At 43.8% G+C, this 16,331-nt stretch overlaps 1 protein-coding gene across 2 annotated transcripts; it reads left to right on the top strand.

The window, feature by feature from the left end:
- The first annotated feature begins 9 nt into the window (after positions 1 to 9).
- CDC6 (cell division cycle 6) lies at positions 10 to 16,247 on the top strand. Of its 2 annotated transcripts, XM_029929302.1 has the most exons (13): positions 10 to 388; positions 3,083 to 3,237; positions 3,970 to 4,157; positions 5,353 to 5,634; positions 5,759 to 5,958; positions 6,207 to 6,382; positions 7,250 to 7,356; positions 7,810 to 7,949; positions 8,619 to 8,719; positions 9,857 to 9,921; positions 12,259 to 12,461; positions 12,872 to 13,012; positions 13,792 to 16,247. In XM_029929302.1, the coding sequence occupies exons 3-13, from the start codon at positions 3,983 to 3,985 to the stop codon at positions 13,879 to 13,881; spliced, it is 1,680 nt and encodes a 559-aa protein (XP_029785162.1). In that variant the 5' UTR covers positions 10 to 388; positions 3,083 to 3,237; positions 3,970 to 3,982; the 3' UTR covers positions 13,882 to 16,247. The 2 variants fall into 2 exon arrangements, with proteins under 2 accessions (XP_029785162.1, XP_029785163.1); XM_029929303.1 differs by lacking the exon at positions 10 to 388 and having other exon boundaries at positions 3,000 to 3,130.
- Positions 16,248 to 16,331: the final 84 nt, after the last annotated feature.

Here is a 16,331-nt window from a genome sequence, read left to right on the forward strand (position 1 = left end):
AAGGTTTTCTCTGTCTATTGGGTTGGTATTGCTAGTCTGTGTGTGTGTGCGCGTGAACACACACAAGGGTGTTGGATGGGTCCTTCCAGTGTGATTTGATTCCTTCCCTCATGCTCTGGTGTTATCAGTTAAGCAGGTGATAAGGACTCTAGTGTATCAACTCTCATGATTACTGAGACACAACTGCTTACTGTGAATGTGCCTGCTTAAGCATTTCCGGGCCCCACCCAGCCACAGATGCAAGGATGCTGCCTGGCCCTGCAGACCGAGGCAAGAGAAGGAAAACGTCAACCTCAGGATCCTAACCACCCCAGAGGAGAACTGCAGGGACATGCTTCACGTCTGACATCATGACATCACTGGAGCCCAGTCTGGATCGTTTTTACACGTAATTAGATTTTCCACTCCTGGGTTATGGGGTGTGAAAGCTAAAGGACTGTATGCTATCCAGCCACAAAAAAATGTTCGTGAAAAAGGTGGCTCTCCATTTGGCAGGAATGTCCTGTCCGTTCTTGCAGCAAGCATGTATTGGCATACTTTGTTCTGTGCCAGGCACCTACAATATGAAGATGAATAGGACACAGTCTTTGCCTCCAAGGAGCTCAGAGTCTACTAGAACACTTCAGGACAGGTGCCAGGAGAAAAGGCTTTATGGCAGTTAGCCAGGGAAGGAGGATGGTGTGTGGCATTCCAGACAGAGGAAACAGCAAGGACAGAGGCACAGAAGCGAGAACCGGTCTGGCGGCATGTGCAGTGTAGCATGTTCCTGTAGTATCGGAAAGGGAGAGCTTCATGTAGGTAGCCTTTTAGAGACCTTTCAGTCTGGACATTCTTTGATTCTCTGCCTGCTTCCACAGTGGTCATTTAGTCTTGTAGGCTTATCTTGGACCATTGTTTTTCTTCCTGGTGAGTGTTTTCATAGGCTCCAGGATGTATATACTAGGGACTCATTGCTTCCTGGGCTCCCTCAAGTCCACTGTTCACTGAGGGAGGTTGTTTGCCACTACTCCTTAAAGCTGGCTAGACACACGTTACCATTTCAGGTTGTTAAGGACAGTTTTTAGGTGCCCAGGTTATCAAACTATATAAATAGTAAAGGTTGCTTCCTGAGTTCTATCACTCTATTAAGAGATCAGAAATATACCATCAGATGGAAAAGCCTCCATTCTATGGTAACTTTTTCCATTCACGGCAGCTAGTCTCTTCACTTAGAGTTTTCAGCTTCTAGAGAGCCTTTCCAAGATGTGCTCCTTCACCATCTATTTACTTATAAAGTTTTATTTAAGTGATCTCTACACCCCATGTGGAGCTTGAACTCATGGGCTGGATATCAATCAATAGTTGTATGTTCTTCCAACTGAGCCAACTAGGCACCCCATCCCTTCCTATTCAGAAGTACACAGGCTTCTTACTTAGGACTAGCATCTGTCTAATATCTCCCCCTGTGTTTAAGTGGTCAAGAGTTTGATCTCCTGTCAGACTTTCTGAGTTCAAATGCCAGTTCTTCCACATTACTGGTTGTGTGACCTTGGGCAAATTTACTCAACCCCTCTATTTCAGTTTCTTCTTTTGAAAAATGAAAATAACACCAATTTACGGGCGCCTGGGTGGCTCAGTCGGTTGAGTGTCCGACTTCAGCTCAGGTCATGATCTCACAGTGTGTAGTTTCGAGCCCCATGTCGGGCTCTGTGCTGACAGCTCAAAAGCCTGGGACCTACGGTGGATTCTGTGTTTCTCTCTTTCTCTGACCTTCCGCCTCTCAGGCTCTGTGTCTCTCTCAAAAATAAATAAATGTTAAAAAAAAAAAAAAAGAAAACACCAATTTAATGCGGTGCTAGGGAGAATAAGGTGATAATGGGTAAAATATTTGAGCTCAGTGCCTGGTGTACACTTAAACACTCAGTATTTGCACTTATCTCCTGTATGAACTAATTACAATTAACTGACGATTGTAATAGCATTGTTTTCCTATTTCTCAGTGTCATGGATTGCTCTATTTCATTTGAAACTGAAGAATGAAAGATAAATGTTTGCCATCACCTAGAATTGGGTTTTGGCTTTCAGGGGAACCTGAGCTAGGTTATTAGCTTTAAAAGCTGGCCTGTAAATTACTCCTCTAATTTATATTTTTCATTAAAAGCTCAGCTTGCCTCTTCTTCTATAGCGGTCTTCTCTGGCCCTGAGACCCCAGTGTTTAGCCATAAAGCAAGGTTTTAAAATTAAGAGTCCATAATTCTCTCAGCTCCCCACAAGGTGTGGATTAAGGGAATTAATGATAAGAAGGTGAACATGATATTTTTAACAAAACAAAGGTGCCCTATTTCTTCTTTGAAACACAAATCAGGGAGATACTGCGATTGAAGTGTAGTGTATATACTTACGTATGTGTAGAGCTTTACAAAAAAAAACCTCGGTTTGAGTGTCAGGAAGTCTGGGCCCTAGTCTCTTCACTGACACCAAGATGCTATGACCTCTGACCCTTTGCACATTCACTTTGTGCCTTGCAGGGTTGAACATTAGTTAAGTAAAGCGCCTAGTATCATGCCTGGCATCCAGAACCAACCCCCCCCTCCCCCATGATGGGTATTATGTAGTAGCTCTCTGAAAATGCATACCATTAGGATAATGAAAATGGGTTCGTGCGCCAGGGAGAAGGGGCAACCACATCTCTAGACCTCCCACAGAAAAGAAGAGCCTGGAAGCCGAGTCGCGTTGCAGCTAAGACTACACTTCCCGCAGTCCTTTGCGGCCGGCTCGGTTTGCCTTACCCAGAATCGCTCTCTCCGCAACCTTGCGTCTTTCCGCCGGAGGCCCCGGATGTAGAATCCCTCGGGGCTCGGTGGGCGTGACCTCACAGTGGCTTTGAGACCTGAGGCTCTCTTATTGGTTGTGGTCCTTCCGACTGGATTGGAAGGGATGAAGGAGGCGTGGGCCAGGGCGCGCGGCGCTCTAGCGCCAGCCAATCAGAAGCCTGGTCGGACTTTGGCGGGAGGCGGGAAAGCTGCGGCTTTGCAGATTTGGCGCGAGCGCGACTGGGCTTTACTGCAGCTGGTGTGTAGTTTATTCGGAACTTGTCTTGAAGGATTCCAGAAGCCGTGTGCGAGAGACGTGAGAAAGAGCCGGCACTGAGGTACTCAGCCTTGTGAGGTGGAGTGGAGAGGCTTGCCTAGGGTCTGCGAGCCAGCGGAGTTGGGAGAGCGTCTACGGCGAGGGCCGCTGCTTCCCAAGAGGCTCGAGGTGAAATGAGGGGAGAAGAGCTCGGATCGCCGGAGGTCTGGGGTTGGGATCAGGGAAGGGAGTAGCCTGGCAGTCTTGCGTGGAATAAAGGGGCTGAATGTCGAAGGAGGGAGATGTTTCCGAATGGAACTGAGAGGGTGTGGCGTAGGGGCTGAGTGCAGGGCGGAGGGAAGCCTGTAAATGTGGCAGGGTGCTGGGCTAAGCTGGTGATAAAGACACACCCCGTACCCGGAGTGAGGGAATTAGAAGTCCTGTAGAAGTCAGTTAAGATAAATTTTTTACTGCATCACTCAAGTGGTTAAGAATTTGGGCTCTGGAGCCAGAATGCCTGACTTGCTGGGCCTCTGAGTGTTCTCCTCTGTAAATTGAGAGTAAGAATGCCGACCTCTAGGGTGTAAAACTTAAATGAGTCAGTGCCTAAGGGCCCCGGGGTTGGCTTTGTCGGAAGAGCATGCGACTTGTGATCTCGGAGGTCGTGAGTCAGGGCCCCACGCTGGGTGTAGAAATTCCTTAAAGTAAAATGCTTAGAATAGCGTTTTAGCATAGTAAGTAGACAGCAAGTGTTTGTTATTATTGCTCCTATTTGGACTTGAAGTAGAACTGAATGCTAAAGTATTGTTGCAATTTACTTATGAAATGTTGATCATCGTTTGGTTACGCAAATGCCATGTTAGCTATTTTCCCTTCATTTTTACATATTGACAGACTGCCCTGTTCTTGTTTTGTACCCAGCCGAGTTGCCATCATGCCTCAAACTCGATCCCAGTCACAGGCTACAATCAGTTTTCCAAAAAAGAAGCCATCTCGGACATTGGACAAAGCTAAAACTTCTGGTTACACCAAACTAGAACTGACCAATGTCCAGGCCTCAGGCCGTTCTTGTGTAAAAATTCTGCCTCTCAGCCCCAGAAAACGTCTTGGTAAGCTAATAAAAGTACAACTTATTGCTTGGTAGCTCTTTTTTTGTTTAATTTGAGAGAGAGAACATGTGTGAGTGGGGGAGGGGACAGAGAGAGAGAGAAAATCTTAAGCAGGCTCCATGCTCAGCATGGAACCCCACTCGGGGCTCAGTCCCACCACCCCGGGATCATGACCTGAGCCCAAATCAAGGGTCAGATGTTCAACTGATGGAGCCACCCAGGTGCCCTGTGACTGGTAGCTCTTGACCTCTTTTCCCTCAACAATAAGATGCCTAGTCCTTTGAAGCTGCTGCTTAAGTTCAGTTAAGACCCCTGTGTTCTTAAACTATTAAAAAAAAAAAAAGACCACTCTGTTCACTTTGGTTCTTTTCAAAATAGTTGCTAAATTCATTTACTGAACTTCAGAGTTAAGCCCCTTGTTGAGATCACTTTCTGAACAGTTCTGGTCTTCAATTCCCTAATTTTGAACTTAGTTGTCATTGTTTTATTTATTTAATTTTTTAAATAAAAAATTATTATTATTAATTTTATTTATTTTTTGAGAGACAGAGAGAGAAGGAGGTACAGAATCTGAAGCAGGCTTCAGGCTCTGAGCTAGTTGTCAGCACAGAGCCCGACATGGGGCTCGAACCCATGAACGAGTTGCGGTTACCTATAGTAACTTGTATAGTATTTTGAAGCTTTCACCTCATTGCTGGTGAAATTAATAGAAGCAGGTGATATTCTTGTTTTAGAACAGGAGTTGGTAATCCTTTCTTGTTTTATATATGTATATATATTTTTAAATGAAGGGTGATGTGGCAGTATCTGAAGACATTTTTGGTTGTCACAACTAAGGGAGTGCTACTGGCATAGTGGATAAAGGCCAGGGATGCTGCTGAACATTCTACAATGCACAGGAAAGCTCGCCACATGGATTATTTGGTCCAAGATTTCAATGGTGCCAAGATTGAGATACCCTTGTTTTAGAAGAATCTTAGAATTTTCATCCCACTAAACCCGTTTGCTTTCTGCCAAATAGTAGTAAGATTCAGTGGTGCCATCTGGTGGCCAATAATTGCTTCTAGCTGAGAGGCATTTTATTTTGGTGGTTTTGACTGGAAATTTGACTCTTGCTGGGAAAAGCAGAGATCTTCTGGGTCCTTTTACTATTCAGTACTATGAACAACCATGTTTTGATTTTAATCTATTTCAGGTGATGATAATCTGTGCAACACTCCTCATTTACCACCCTGTTCTCCACCAAAGCAAGGCAAGAAAGAGAACGGCCCCCCTCGCTCACACACACATAAGGGGCGCAGGTTGGTGTTTGACAGTCAGCTGACAATCAAGTCTCCTAGCAAAAGAGAACAAGCCAGAGTTCACCAAAACAAAGTACATTCCCCAGTTCGAAAAAGTCAAGAGATTACAACAAATTCTGAGCAGAGATGTCCACTGGAGAAAGAATCTGCGTGTATGAGACTGTTCAAGCAAGAAGGTTCGTTCTTACGAGGCAGCTGTTAGTACCGCCTCGTAAACAAGGCTGGTGACTCCAGATGAAACTCAGTGGATCTTCTGAGTCACCTCTGTTGTATCTAATTGTCCTTTCACGTCTGACACAGGTACTTGCTACCAGCAAGCAAAGCTGGTCCTGAATACGGCTGTCCCAGATCGGCTGCCTGCCAGGGAAAAGGAGATGAATGTCATCAGGAATTTCCTGAGGGAGCACATCTGTGGGAAAAAAGCTGGAAGTCTTTATCTTTCTGGTCCTCCAGGAACTGGAAAAACTGCGTGCTTAAGCCGTATTCTGCAAGACCTCAAGGTACACGGAGAATCTGAAATATGAAGCTCTTGCTAAAATGACACTTGGTTATTAAGGGTTAAGAAAGAGTAGGCTTGCTTAGGAGATTGAAGTCTCCCCTCAAATAAGATGTTTTTAGTTTCATTGTCTAAATCTTTCTAAGTAAAAGTAGAGCTTACTCTCTTACATACAGTTAACTCAGAGACACTTTAAGTCCCGTCAAACCTTTATCTGAGGGCAAAATATCTCTCATGTTTGCATTTTTCTAGAAGGAACTGAAAGGCTTTAAAACGATCGTGCTGAATTGCATGTCCTTGAGGAGTGCCCAGGCTGTATTCCCAGCTATTGCTCAGGAGATTTGTCAGGAAGAAGTATCCAGGCCAGCTGGGAAGGACATGATGAAGAAACTGGAAAACCGGATGACTGCAGAGAAGGGCCCCATGATGTACGTATGACTGCGGCATGTTGGCTCTGTAAAAATCTGCAAGGTCTGTGGCCCACAAACCCATAGTCTGGTCTCTTAAATTTATCAGTTTTGTACAAAAAAAGAACATTTCCTATATTTGCTGTCCAAGAGGTAGTTACATATGCTCAAAGGGAAAGAGGAGAGGAAAAAATACACCTTCTAACTGTAAATTGGAAAAAAGGTATTTTTTGTTTTTAATTTTTTAACATTTATTTATTTTTGAGAGACAGAGAGAGACACTGTGATCAGGGGAGGGGCAGAGAGAGAGAAAGAGAGAGAGAGAGAGAGAGAGACACAGAATCTGAAGACAGGCACCAGGCTCTGAGCTAGCTGTCAGCACAGAGCCCGATGCGGGGCTCGAACCCACGAACCCTGAGATCATGACCTGAGCCGAAGTTGGACGCTCAACTGACTGAGCCATAATTGCTGGAAAAACCTGTATGTTAACATTTGTGTGATGGTGGGGGTATCATTGTAACAGTGACTGGAGAGAGGACAGCTTGTGACCTTCAAGCTGGTGTCAGCTGTATGAATGTGACTCGGAGTCAGCCCAGATCTCACAGATTGGAGAGTTAAGAAGGTGAACATGGGGGGCGCCTGGGTGGCTCAGTTGGTTAAACCTCCGAGTTCAGCTCAGGTCAGATCTCATGTTCGTGGGTTCGAGCCCCGCATCAGGCTCTGTGCTGACAGCTAGCTCAGAGCCTGGAGCCTGCTTCCGGTTCTGCGTCTCCTTCTCTCTCTGCCCTTCCCCCTCTCATGCTCTGTCTCTCTGTATCAAAAATAAATAAAACATTAAAAAAAAAAAGAGGGTGAACATGGATACTAATTGCTTCTCTTTCTGTGTAGTGTGTTGGTGCTGGATGAAGTGGATCAGCTGGACAGCAAAGGGCAGGATGTGCTGTACACGCTGTTCGAATGGCCGTGGCTAAGCAATTCTCGGCTGGTGCTGATTGGTTAGTGCTCAGTTTTACAGTTCAGTTCAGTGTTATAGGATGGTTCTAAAGAATTCTTTTTTAATCTCTTCATCTTATCTATCACCTATTTCATGTTAAGCCAGCTTTCTACTTTCTTATCAAAATTAGTTACTATAAAATAATAGTAGTTTTAACCTAAAATCAGTTTTGTTAAGTCTGAATAGAAATGCCATAATACTTCATTTCAGAGACAGTTGATTTTCGGACTATCTGATCCTATTTATCAGTGAACAATTCTAAACCTGCCTTGAACAGAGCATTCTAAGAGCACTGTGTACATCTTACCTAGTAATTATGGGGTGGGGGGTGGCAAGAGAGAAGCAACAGTTAGAATTCTGGATTAACCGGAAATCTTGTTGAGCTTTCTAAGGGTTTAGTTTCCCTTTTGGGTGATTTGGCCGTGATGATTGGTAGTATTTATCTCCTCCTCAGGTATTGCTAATACCCTGGATCTCACAGACAGAATTCTGCCAAGGCTTCAAGCTAGAGAAAAATGTAAGCCACGGCTGTTGAACTTTCCACCTTATACCAAAAATCAGATAGCCGCTATCTTACAGGATCGGCTTGATCTGGTAAGTGCCACCTACTGTACTACATTCTGTATCCCTTGGATCACCTCTGGTGGGGAAGCCTAACAGTCATTCTAAAATATTTTTGCTTAGATTGCTTTCCTGAGCAGGGAGTTCCAGTGGGCCATAGTGAGAACATTCTTATAAGACTTTCCACCCAAGCCTCCATTTATTGGATGCCTCAGTGTTGGAATAAAAATAAGAGAAGAATCACTCAATACTGGGTTTTTTTCCTCTTTTTTTTTCAAGTTTATTTAATTTTAGTAATCTCTACACCCAATGGGGAGCTCAGACTCATGACCCCAAGATCAAGAGTCGCATGCTGTTCTGACTGGGCCAGCCAAGTGCCCCTCAATCCTTTTTAAATGGCCTTTAAAAAATATGGGCTATGAAGAAACTTTTTCTCTTGAAAATGACCAAGTAGATTTTAGTTTAGTTTTGCTTAATTTCTGATTGCCTTTTTTCTTATTCATGAGCCTCAACCACATGCTTACAGAACGCTTAAATGTGTGAAATTTCTATTTACTTATGAGCAAAAAAGGCATCTCTTAAAGCCTAAAGGGTGGCCAATCAAGTTTAGACTTAAGATGAAAATATTTATGTCATGGACCTAAATTACACAGAGGGGGAATCTTATACTTCATTTTGTCGTTCCCTGTGTCTTGTTCAAAGGTATCTAGAGATCAGGTTCTGGACAATGCTGCCATTCAGTTCTGTGCCCGAAAAGTCTCTGCTGTTTCAGGAGATGTTCGAAAAGCACTAGATGTTTGCAGGTGAGTTATGGCACTGTCGGCTGCTTTTATTAAAAAAAAGAAATGCTGTTAATTGTCTCATGTAACTCAAGTGAATGTGGCTTAAGAGGCTGCATTCTGCCACTTTTTACACTCAGAAAGGAGGACTTGTTTCTCAGTGGGGAGCTCTGCATTTCCACCGTGTTAATGTCTGAAACATTATCAGTCCATTACCTACAGAGGGAGAAACAAATGAGATGTTGCTGGCACTCCCTGTGGTGATTATAGATTGGTTAATTACATTTGTATTAAAAAAGACTCCAGTTTACTTTTCCATTAGCTGGTCTCAAGCAGGTTTATTTATGGACCTGAACCATCTTTGCCTTTAGACTTTTTTTTCCTTCCTTTGCTTTTGTGAGCACCCCTTCTTCCTGTTGGTGGTCCCCCACAGTTGCACTCCAGACCTCTCTCTCCCTTCCCATCCTCTGCCCCTCCTGCTGGGGAAAGCCTCTGTGCTGACTGATGAAATTTCTTCCTTCCCAGTAGGGACACTGGGTCCATTAAAATGATACTTGCTGTGCTGGCCCGCTGGTCCAACCTCCCCCTACTGCCATGCAAAAGATCCAGGTCTGGCTTATGACTTCCTGTGGGCAAAGTGCTTTGGAGACAGCAGTGGGAGAGTAAGCTCTGCCTATTGCTAAACGGCATGATCCTGGATTTGAAAGTTTCCCCTAGTCAGCAAACTACTTGGGTAAAGACTACAGCTATGAACAATTGTCATGGAGGGTGGTGTGGTTTAGCCTACACATGTCATAGTATATGTAGCCGAGGACTCCCCTTTCAGGTCCGTGTGTTTGGGTGGTCCTGGCTCTCTGTAGTCAGTCCCCCACCCACATCTCCTCTCTCCTATTCATGACATTTTTCCTGGTTCAAAATGTTACTGGCCTCCTGTATGATGACCTACTTGGCATCCAGAAGAGGAAACCATATAGTGTTGAAGTTTCTCAAATTCCCTGGTCCATGAATTATTTCAAGGCGATTAAGTCCCCTTTAGCTGACACATAACCCAGTTTTGTTTGGGGGCTTTGATATTATAAAACATGTGTCTGTTTTTGAACTTGGTGGTTTGGTGTGGTGTTTGGCCCAGCCTAAATTAATTTTTGAAAATTTTTTTTATAGGAGAGCTATTGAAATTGTAGAGTCAGATGTCAAAAGCCAGACTATCCTCAAACCACTGTCTGAATGTAAGTAGTTTATCTCCTTCCCGTCTTCCTTTATAATTGGAAGCTTAACTTTTCTGAGGAAAGGGATAGAAAGATGAAATGAACATAGTTAAATCCACACTTATCCTGTTCTGTAGTCTCTGTTTTTGGTCAGTTTCATCTGAGTCTGGCCTGTCAGTACTAGAGTCCAGGCATTGCTGGAAACAAGCTCCCCGGGGTGTTACATCAATGCTGGGTCACAGTAAGTTTTCTCTCTAAGCTCTAGAAATGAAAATTGTGGACACTAAGGTTAATCAGCTTCTCTCTGGGTTCTTGTGTTGCGTGAACTTTAGGTCTTGATGTGGGTGAAAAGAAAGCCCAGTAAATAAGAGTCAGACAGGGAGAGGATCTTAGTTCAACTCGGGATATCTCAAGCCTGTAGACAAGTGTAGGAGGGAGAAGATAGAAGCGTGATATTGCTACAGTGGGCTGTCTGAAAAATGACAAAGTTAATTTTCCTTTCCGTTAGCCTTGTTCTCTTAGTCATGGCGGATGTAAAATGGCCCTGAACTACGTATCTTGTCTGTATTTAATATCCAGTGTTAATCTTTAGAAACGGGACAGTCTGATCTGATTGTTTCCTCTTCCTGCACTGGTTGAGAGTTATCAAAATTGTTTCTAGCACTATAGTTCCACAGAAAACTTTCTTTTCTTTTCTTTTTTTCTTTTCTTTCTCTCTCTTTCTTTCTTCCTTTCTCTTCCTTTTCTTTTTTCTTTTCTCTTTTTTCTTTTTTTCCCCTCTCCTCTTTTCTCCCTTCCTCCCTTTTCATCAATTTGTTGAAAGAAAATCAATAGAAGTATTTCAGAAGTAGCCAAACTCAGAGCATAGGTTAATGGTAGGCAATATATACACAAATGCATAGATTAGGTTATTGGTTTCTTTTTAACTTTCAGATCATTCCGTTTTTTCCCCAACTAATAACATTTTGGTTTATCAGTGCCCCTGTGAGCACCACTGGCACACACATAGCTAAAGGAGGTTGTAAGCTTCTGGCTTAAATTATTAGACTAACCTCATTCCTGTCTTTTGACCCCTGGTATGTGTGATTAGCTTATAATGGCTCCAGAAAGCTAGACGAGGCTGACTTCAACTAAATAGAAGAAGGCACTTTCTAATAAATAGCACTAACTGGGCTTCTTTGACACATATGTGGGTTCCCTAGCTTTAAAGATATTCAAACAAAAGCTGGATAGATGGTCACTGGTTGGGATTGTTTGGGGTAGGAAGCAAGAGGAGACTTCTCAATTCCTTTCAACTTCGAGATTCTGCTACTTGATCCAGTTTCTCCACTACTGCTAGTTCTCAGCAGCATCCCATTTGTGATAACAAAATAGAAGCAAATTGCTTCAGGGCGACTGCACATGGTCCGAGGAAGTAACTTAGGCAAAGGTTGTTACAGAGCAAATCCCTCCTCTGTCTTGCAATTCATGTGACTCCAAACAATGAGGCCATAGTCCTAGGCATCTTGTTGGCAGTTCCCCAACCTCCCGCCTCCGAGATGGTGCTATCTGCTAAGCTATCCAATGACATTTTCTCAAGTGTTGCTCTATTGTAGATCAGCTTAGTCAAGTGAACCAAACCTCAAAGGTCATTTGGGGAGGCTATCTAGAAGACTTATGTAGGAATCTCTTTAGTGTCCACATTTAGCCACCCATTTGATTCAAGGTATTAGGTAATTCTTAAGATTTTTTTTCCTTTCTTAATTACCAGGCACAATCATCCTTGCTTCAAGGTCCTGTTTGTTTTTTTTTTTTAATCTTCAAGCTACTAAGAACTTCCAAGGCAGAATACAGTAGTTCTCTGTCTAGTCCTTCTTTCCTGAGGTGGATTTTGTCCCCCTGACATTAAATTGCATTCCACAGGACAGAATAGCTTATGGTTCTGCCCAGAAAAAAGAAAACCCAATTTTCCAAGTCATTGTCTTTTTTTTTTAATTTTTTATGTTTATTTGTTATTGAGACCGAGAGAAACAGAGCATGAGTGGGGAAGGGGCATAGAGAGAGGGAGACACAGAATCCGAAGCTGTCTCCAGGCTCTGAGCTGTCAGCACAGAGCCCGATGTGGGGCTCGAACCCACGAACCGTGACCTGAGCCGAAGTCGGATGCTCAACCGACTGAGCCACCCAGGCGCCCCTAAGTCATCTTTCTGAGGATAACATTGTCTCTCATCCTTTGGCTTCTAGTTTACAGAGTTGGAACCTCCACTTTGGCCACCACGTAACTGCACTTGAATTTTCTTCAACTAAAACTTAATATCATCTGTCTCAATGCACATGATATTTTAAATTTTAGTTAAGCTTGATTTACTTACTTTTTAGGTAAATCACCCTCTGAGTCACTGGTTCCCAAGCGGGTTGGTCTTATTCACATATCCCAAGTCATCTCAGAAGTTGATGGTAACAGAATGACTTTGAGCCAGGAAGGGGCACAAGATTCCTTCCCTCTTCAGCAGAAGATCTTGGTCTGCTCTTTGCTGCTCTTGACCAGGCAGCTGAAAATCAAAGAGGTCACTCTGGGGAAGGTGAGTTGAGAATCTGCTTTACAGAGCAGACATCATCCAAAAGGCCTATTATGCCCCAGCTGATACAAATTAGAAATGGATTTTTAACAGTAAGAATAAATATTGGTACCATATAAAAGGTAACTGGCTTTATTTCCCTTGGGTTGTGGTTGAGAATTTCCCATTAATCTCCTCCTCTTCACTTCTTCCTCTCCCTAAGAAATATACAGAGCTCCTCTCCTCCGTCACAGGATCGGTTTTGGCAATGTCTGCAGTATGGCTGTTCAAGGATTTTATTGAAAAGAGGGAAAATTAGGGATTGGGGTATTCAGATAACTTCTCCAATTGTGAACTCACCTTTTTTTTTAAGTTTGTAAAGTTACAAAAGATCGAACTTTTAAACAACTTTTGTTCTTTCTTGTTCCCCCCAGTTATATGAGGCTTATAGTAACGTCTGTCGCAAACAGCAGGTGGCAGCTGTGGACCAGTCAGAGTGTTTGTCACTTACAGGGCTCTTGGAGGCCAGGGGCATTTTAGGATTAAAGAAAAACAAGGAAACCCGCCTCACTAAGGTACAACTAACTGCTTCTTGGTAATGATGCTTTTAATTGCCCTGTTTTGGAGAGCTTATCTTTTGCTAAAGATTTAAATATGTGCACAGTTAGGTAAACAATTTGATTTTTGTTTAGTAGAGTTTATGATCTTTGAGGATGGGGGGCACATGACTTCGGCTCAGGTCATGATCTCAGCTCAGGTCATGATCTATGTCTGTGGTCTATGAGTTCTAACCCTGTATCTGAGCTATACTGACAGCTCAGAGCCTGGAGACTGCTTTGGATTCTGTCACTCCCTCTCTGCCCCTCTCCTGCTTGCACTGTTTCTCTCTCAAAAATAAGCGCTAAAAAAAAAAAAATCTGTGAGGATGGGACAGGTGGCATGAATGAGGTATTTTCTGCAGGCCATTGAAAAAGCAGTGTTTGGGGCGCCTGGGTGGCTCAGTCGGTTAAGTGTCCGGCTTCGGCCCAGGTCATGATCTCACAGTTTGTGGGTTCGAGCCCCGCGTCGGGCTCTATGCTGTCAGCTAGCTCAGAGCCTGGAGCCTGCTTCGGAATCTGTATCTCCCTCTGTCGCTGGCCCTCCCCTGCTCATGCTCTGTCTCTCTCTCTCTCTCAAAAATAAATAAAAAACATAAAAAAAATTTTTTTTAGAAAGCTTGTTTAAAAAAAAGAAAAAGCAGTGATTAAGTTACTTGCCTCTTGTGACAAAAGTTCAACATGGAGAAAATGTATGTGATAAAAACTTGGCTTTTGTGAGTTCTCCACCCTGAAAAATCCTTTTCTCTTCTTTCCAGGTGGCTTTGAAGATTGAAGAGAAGGAAGTAGAGTATGCTCTAAAAGACAAAGCTTTAATTGGAAATATCTTAGCTACTGGATTGCCTTAAGTTCTTTTCTTTTATGCTAATAATGCTACCTAGCTGAAAGTATCCAGCTGGCGTTTAGAGAGCTATGGAGTCTTCATTTTAGGGCTTTATCCATTCAGGTCTGAAAACAATATGACCTTTTTTTTTAACGTGAAACTGATATATTTTAATCTCTGGATTCATGAATATTAGCGCAGAATAATAATTTGGGGTCTTATTTTATGCATTAAAAATAACCAAATAGACCCTTTTAAATTATATTCACTACCTCCACCCCTTGAGTGTCTCTAACCAGCGGGCTTGTATTGCAGTACACAAGATTTATGTTGTGGGATGTGCCTGTGTATGTATCTCGTAGTTTCTTCAGACATTGGCGTATTTTAAAGAACTTTGGGGCTAGAGTAAGAAGAGAGAAACAGGATGTTGCAGGAAAATAAGCAAGTCCACGTGGAGATCTAGAGGACACTTTGATCAAAGAATTTCTTTCTTTTTGGAGGATACCGTGTTCACGTTGCAAGTGCTTTCCACACTGTGACATTTTAAAGACTCACTGAGCTTCGTGGGCACTCCCAAGGTTGTGGGGGTGCTAATGGGACAGTAACTGTACGGATTGTGAATATATTTATTTTCAAGCTGCATCCTTTGTCTTTTTAAGCATTCACATTTCAAGAGAGCTCAGACTTTCAGAAGACCATGTGAAAATTTCACCCCAAACTGTCCCACAGTCTTCGCAGCCCTCAGATGAAGCCACTTGTTTCCAGATGCTTTCGTTTGGGGTTGGATTTTCATCTGAACCTCATTTTTCCAGCCTTATTAGATAAATTAATCCATATGGCCACGCAAGTCTCCCCTTTGCTGCATTTGGTTTCCCATGGCCTTCAATGGTAATTTGTGACAGGGACACCAGAGGGCACCAGTATAACACTGACTGCCTTAAAACTGCAGGCTTGGGGCCGGGGTAGTTTTGAGGGAAGGGGGAGAAAACTTCAGTTTGATCCCTTTGGGAGATCGCTATACTTTTATAACCCGCGCAGATGCCTGGAATGCGAGTGAATGGTCTGCGAGCCAGTGACCAAGCCTGTGCTTCTCCCTGAGCTCGTTTGCCTCTCGGACGGTACTTGAGTTTGGGAACTTGATATTGTACAAATAATCTGATGGCCACTGTTTCATTCATGCTGCCCACTGTATCCTTGCAATGTGATCTGGGCCACAGCAGATGGTATGGGATAGAAGGACACGCAGAGAGAGAGCCCTCTGAAATGAGCACTACCCACCGGTGGGTGTGGCAGAGCGTAGTCTGTACAGGAGAGTCTGAATGTCGATCTCGCCTTCTCACCTTCACCAGGCCACTCCCTCCCTCTGAGGGTCATCGGTGAGTGGAAAACACAGTTCGGTACCTAGAAGCCCGAGAGCGTCTGGGTCTACAAGGGTTAACAAGCATAATTGCGAAGATTGTCCGAAGGCTGATGGAAAGCAGAGACTGAATGGGATTGAGAACAGATGCGAGGCTTGATTTAAATTACATTTTATTGGATGCTGCAGCCTTAAGAGACGTGACTGCTTTACAGTTTGTTTCCACACTGTGGGCAGCTGCTGTCTGTTCTGTGTCCACAGTAGGATCCTGCCCAAAAAGGAGCGGCCTCCCCACCTCGTTGTGTTTGAGGCTTGGCGCCTTTCTCTTAACTGTAGGGCTTGAGTCAGGAACATGGCTTGACTCGCAGTGGGGCTGCTACGTATCCTCCGTGGCTCTGAGCCAGGGTCGCATCTGCAGATTCTAAAGGGCCAAATTTCTTTCCCCTCTACCTCTTTTCTCTCCCTTTCCCCTGGTATTTGGAAACAGAGTTTTCTGTGTACTGGTTTGTTAGTTTCCTTTCCTTCAGTTCTCCCCCCACTGTCAATTTCTAGGTCATTGCTTGCTCTTAAGACTTCAGCAATTGGAACAGGGTTGGTTCTGTCAGTGATGCGTGAAGCAGACTTAGAGTCCCTGCTCGGCTTCCACTGCCCTTGTGGGAGCAAAAGCTGATGTATGTTTGTCAGTGAAGTCTTAAGTGTAATTCAGACAGCCAGGGAGCAGACTGAGAGGAGGAAGAAAGTCCTTTTCTTTGCTGGCGTTTCTCACTGAAGCTGAGAGCTATGGGAAGGTAGTGGGATTTTTAGAGGGAGGGGCCGGACTTGTGGTTACTAGTTTTTGCCAGGATCATAGCCTGTTTCACATAGAGTAGTGGCAAAGATGCTGACCTACATTCTTCCTCTTGAAGGTGGTGGGGTGTGTGTCTATATCCTGATTTATTTTTCTGCACAGAAGCAGATTAAGCTTCCATAGAGTGTTGATGGGTATTGCCATGGAAAGAACATAGACACAATAAAATTGGTGTGTTTCAACCCCAGAGCTGCTGCTGACATTTCTGGCTCAGTGAAGACTTGCCTGTGGCTAGATAACTAACTGGCAGGAGTGTGTGAGGTCCAAGCTA

The sequence above is a fragment of the Suricata suricatta genome, chromosome 17 (genome assembly GCF_006229205.1).
Source record: "Suricata suricatta isolate VVHF042 chromosome 17, meerkat_22Aug2017_6uvM2_HiC, whole genome shotgun sequence".
NCBI classification, from domain to species: Eukaryota; Metazoa; Chordata; class Mammalia; order Carnivora; family Herpestidae; genus Suricata; species Suricata suricatta.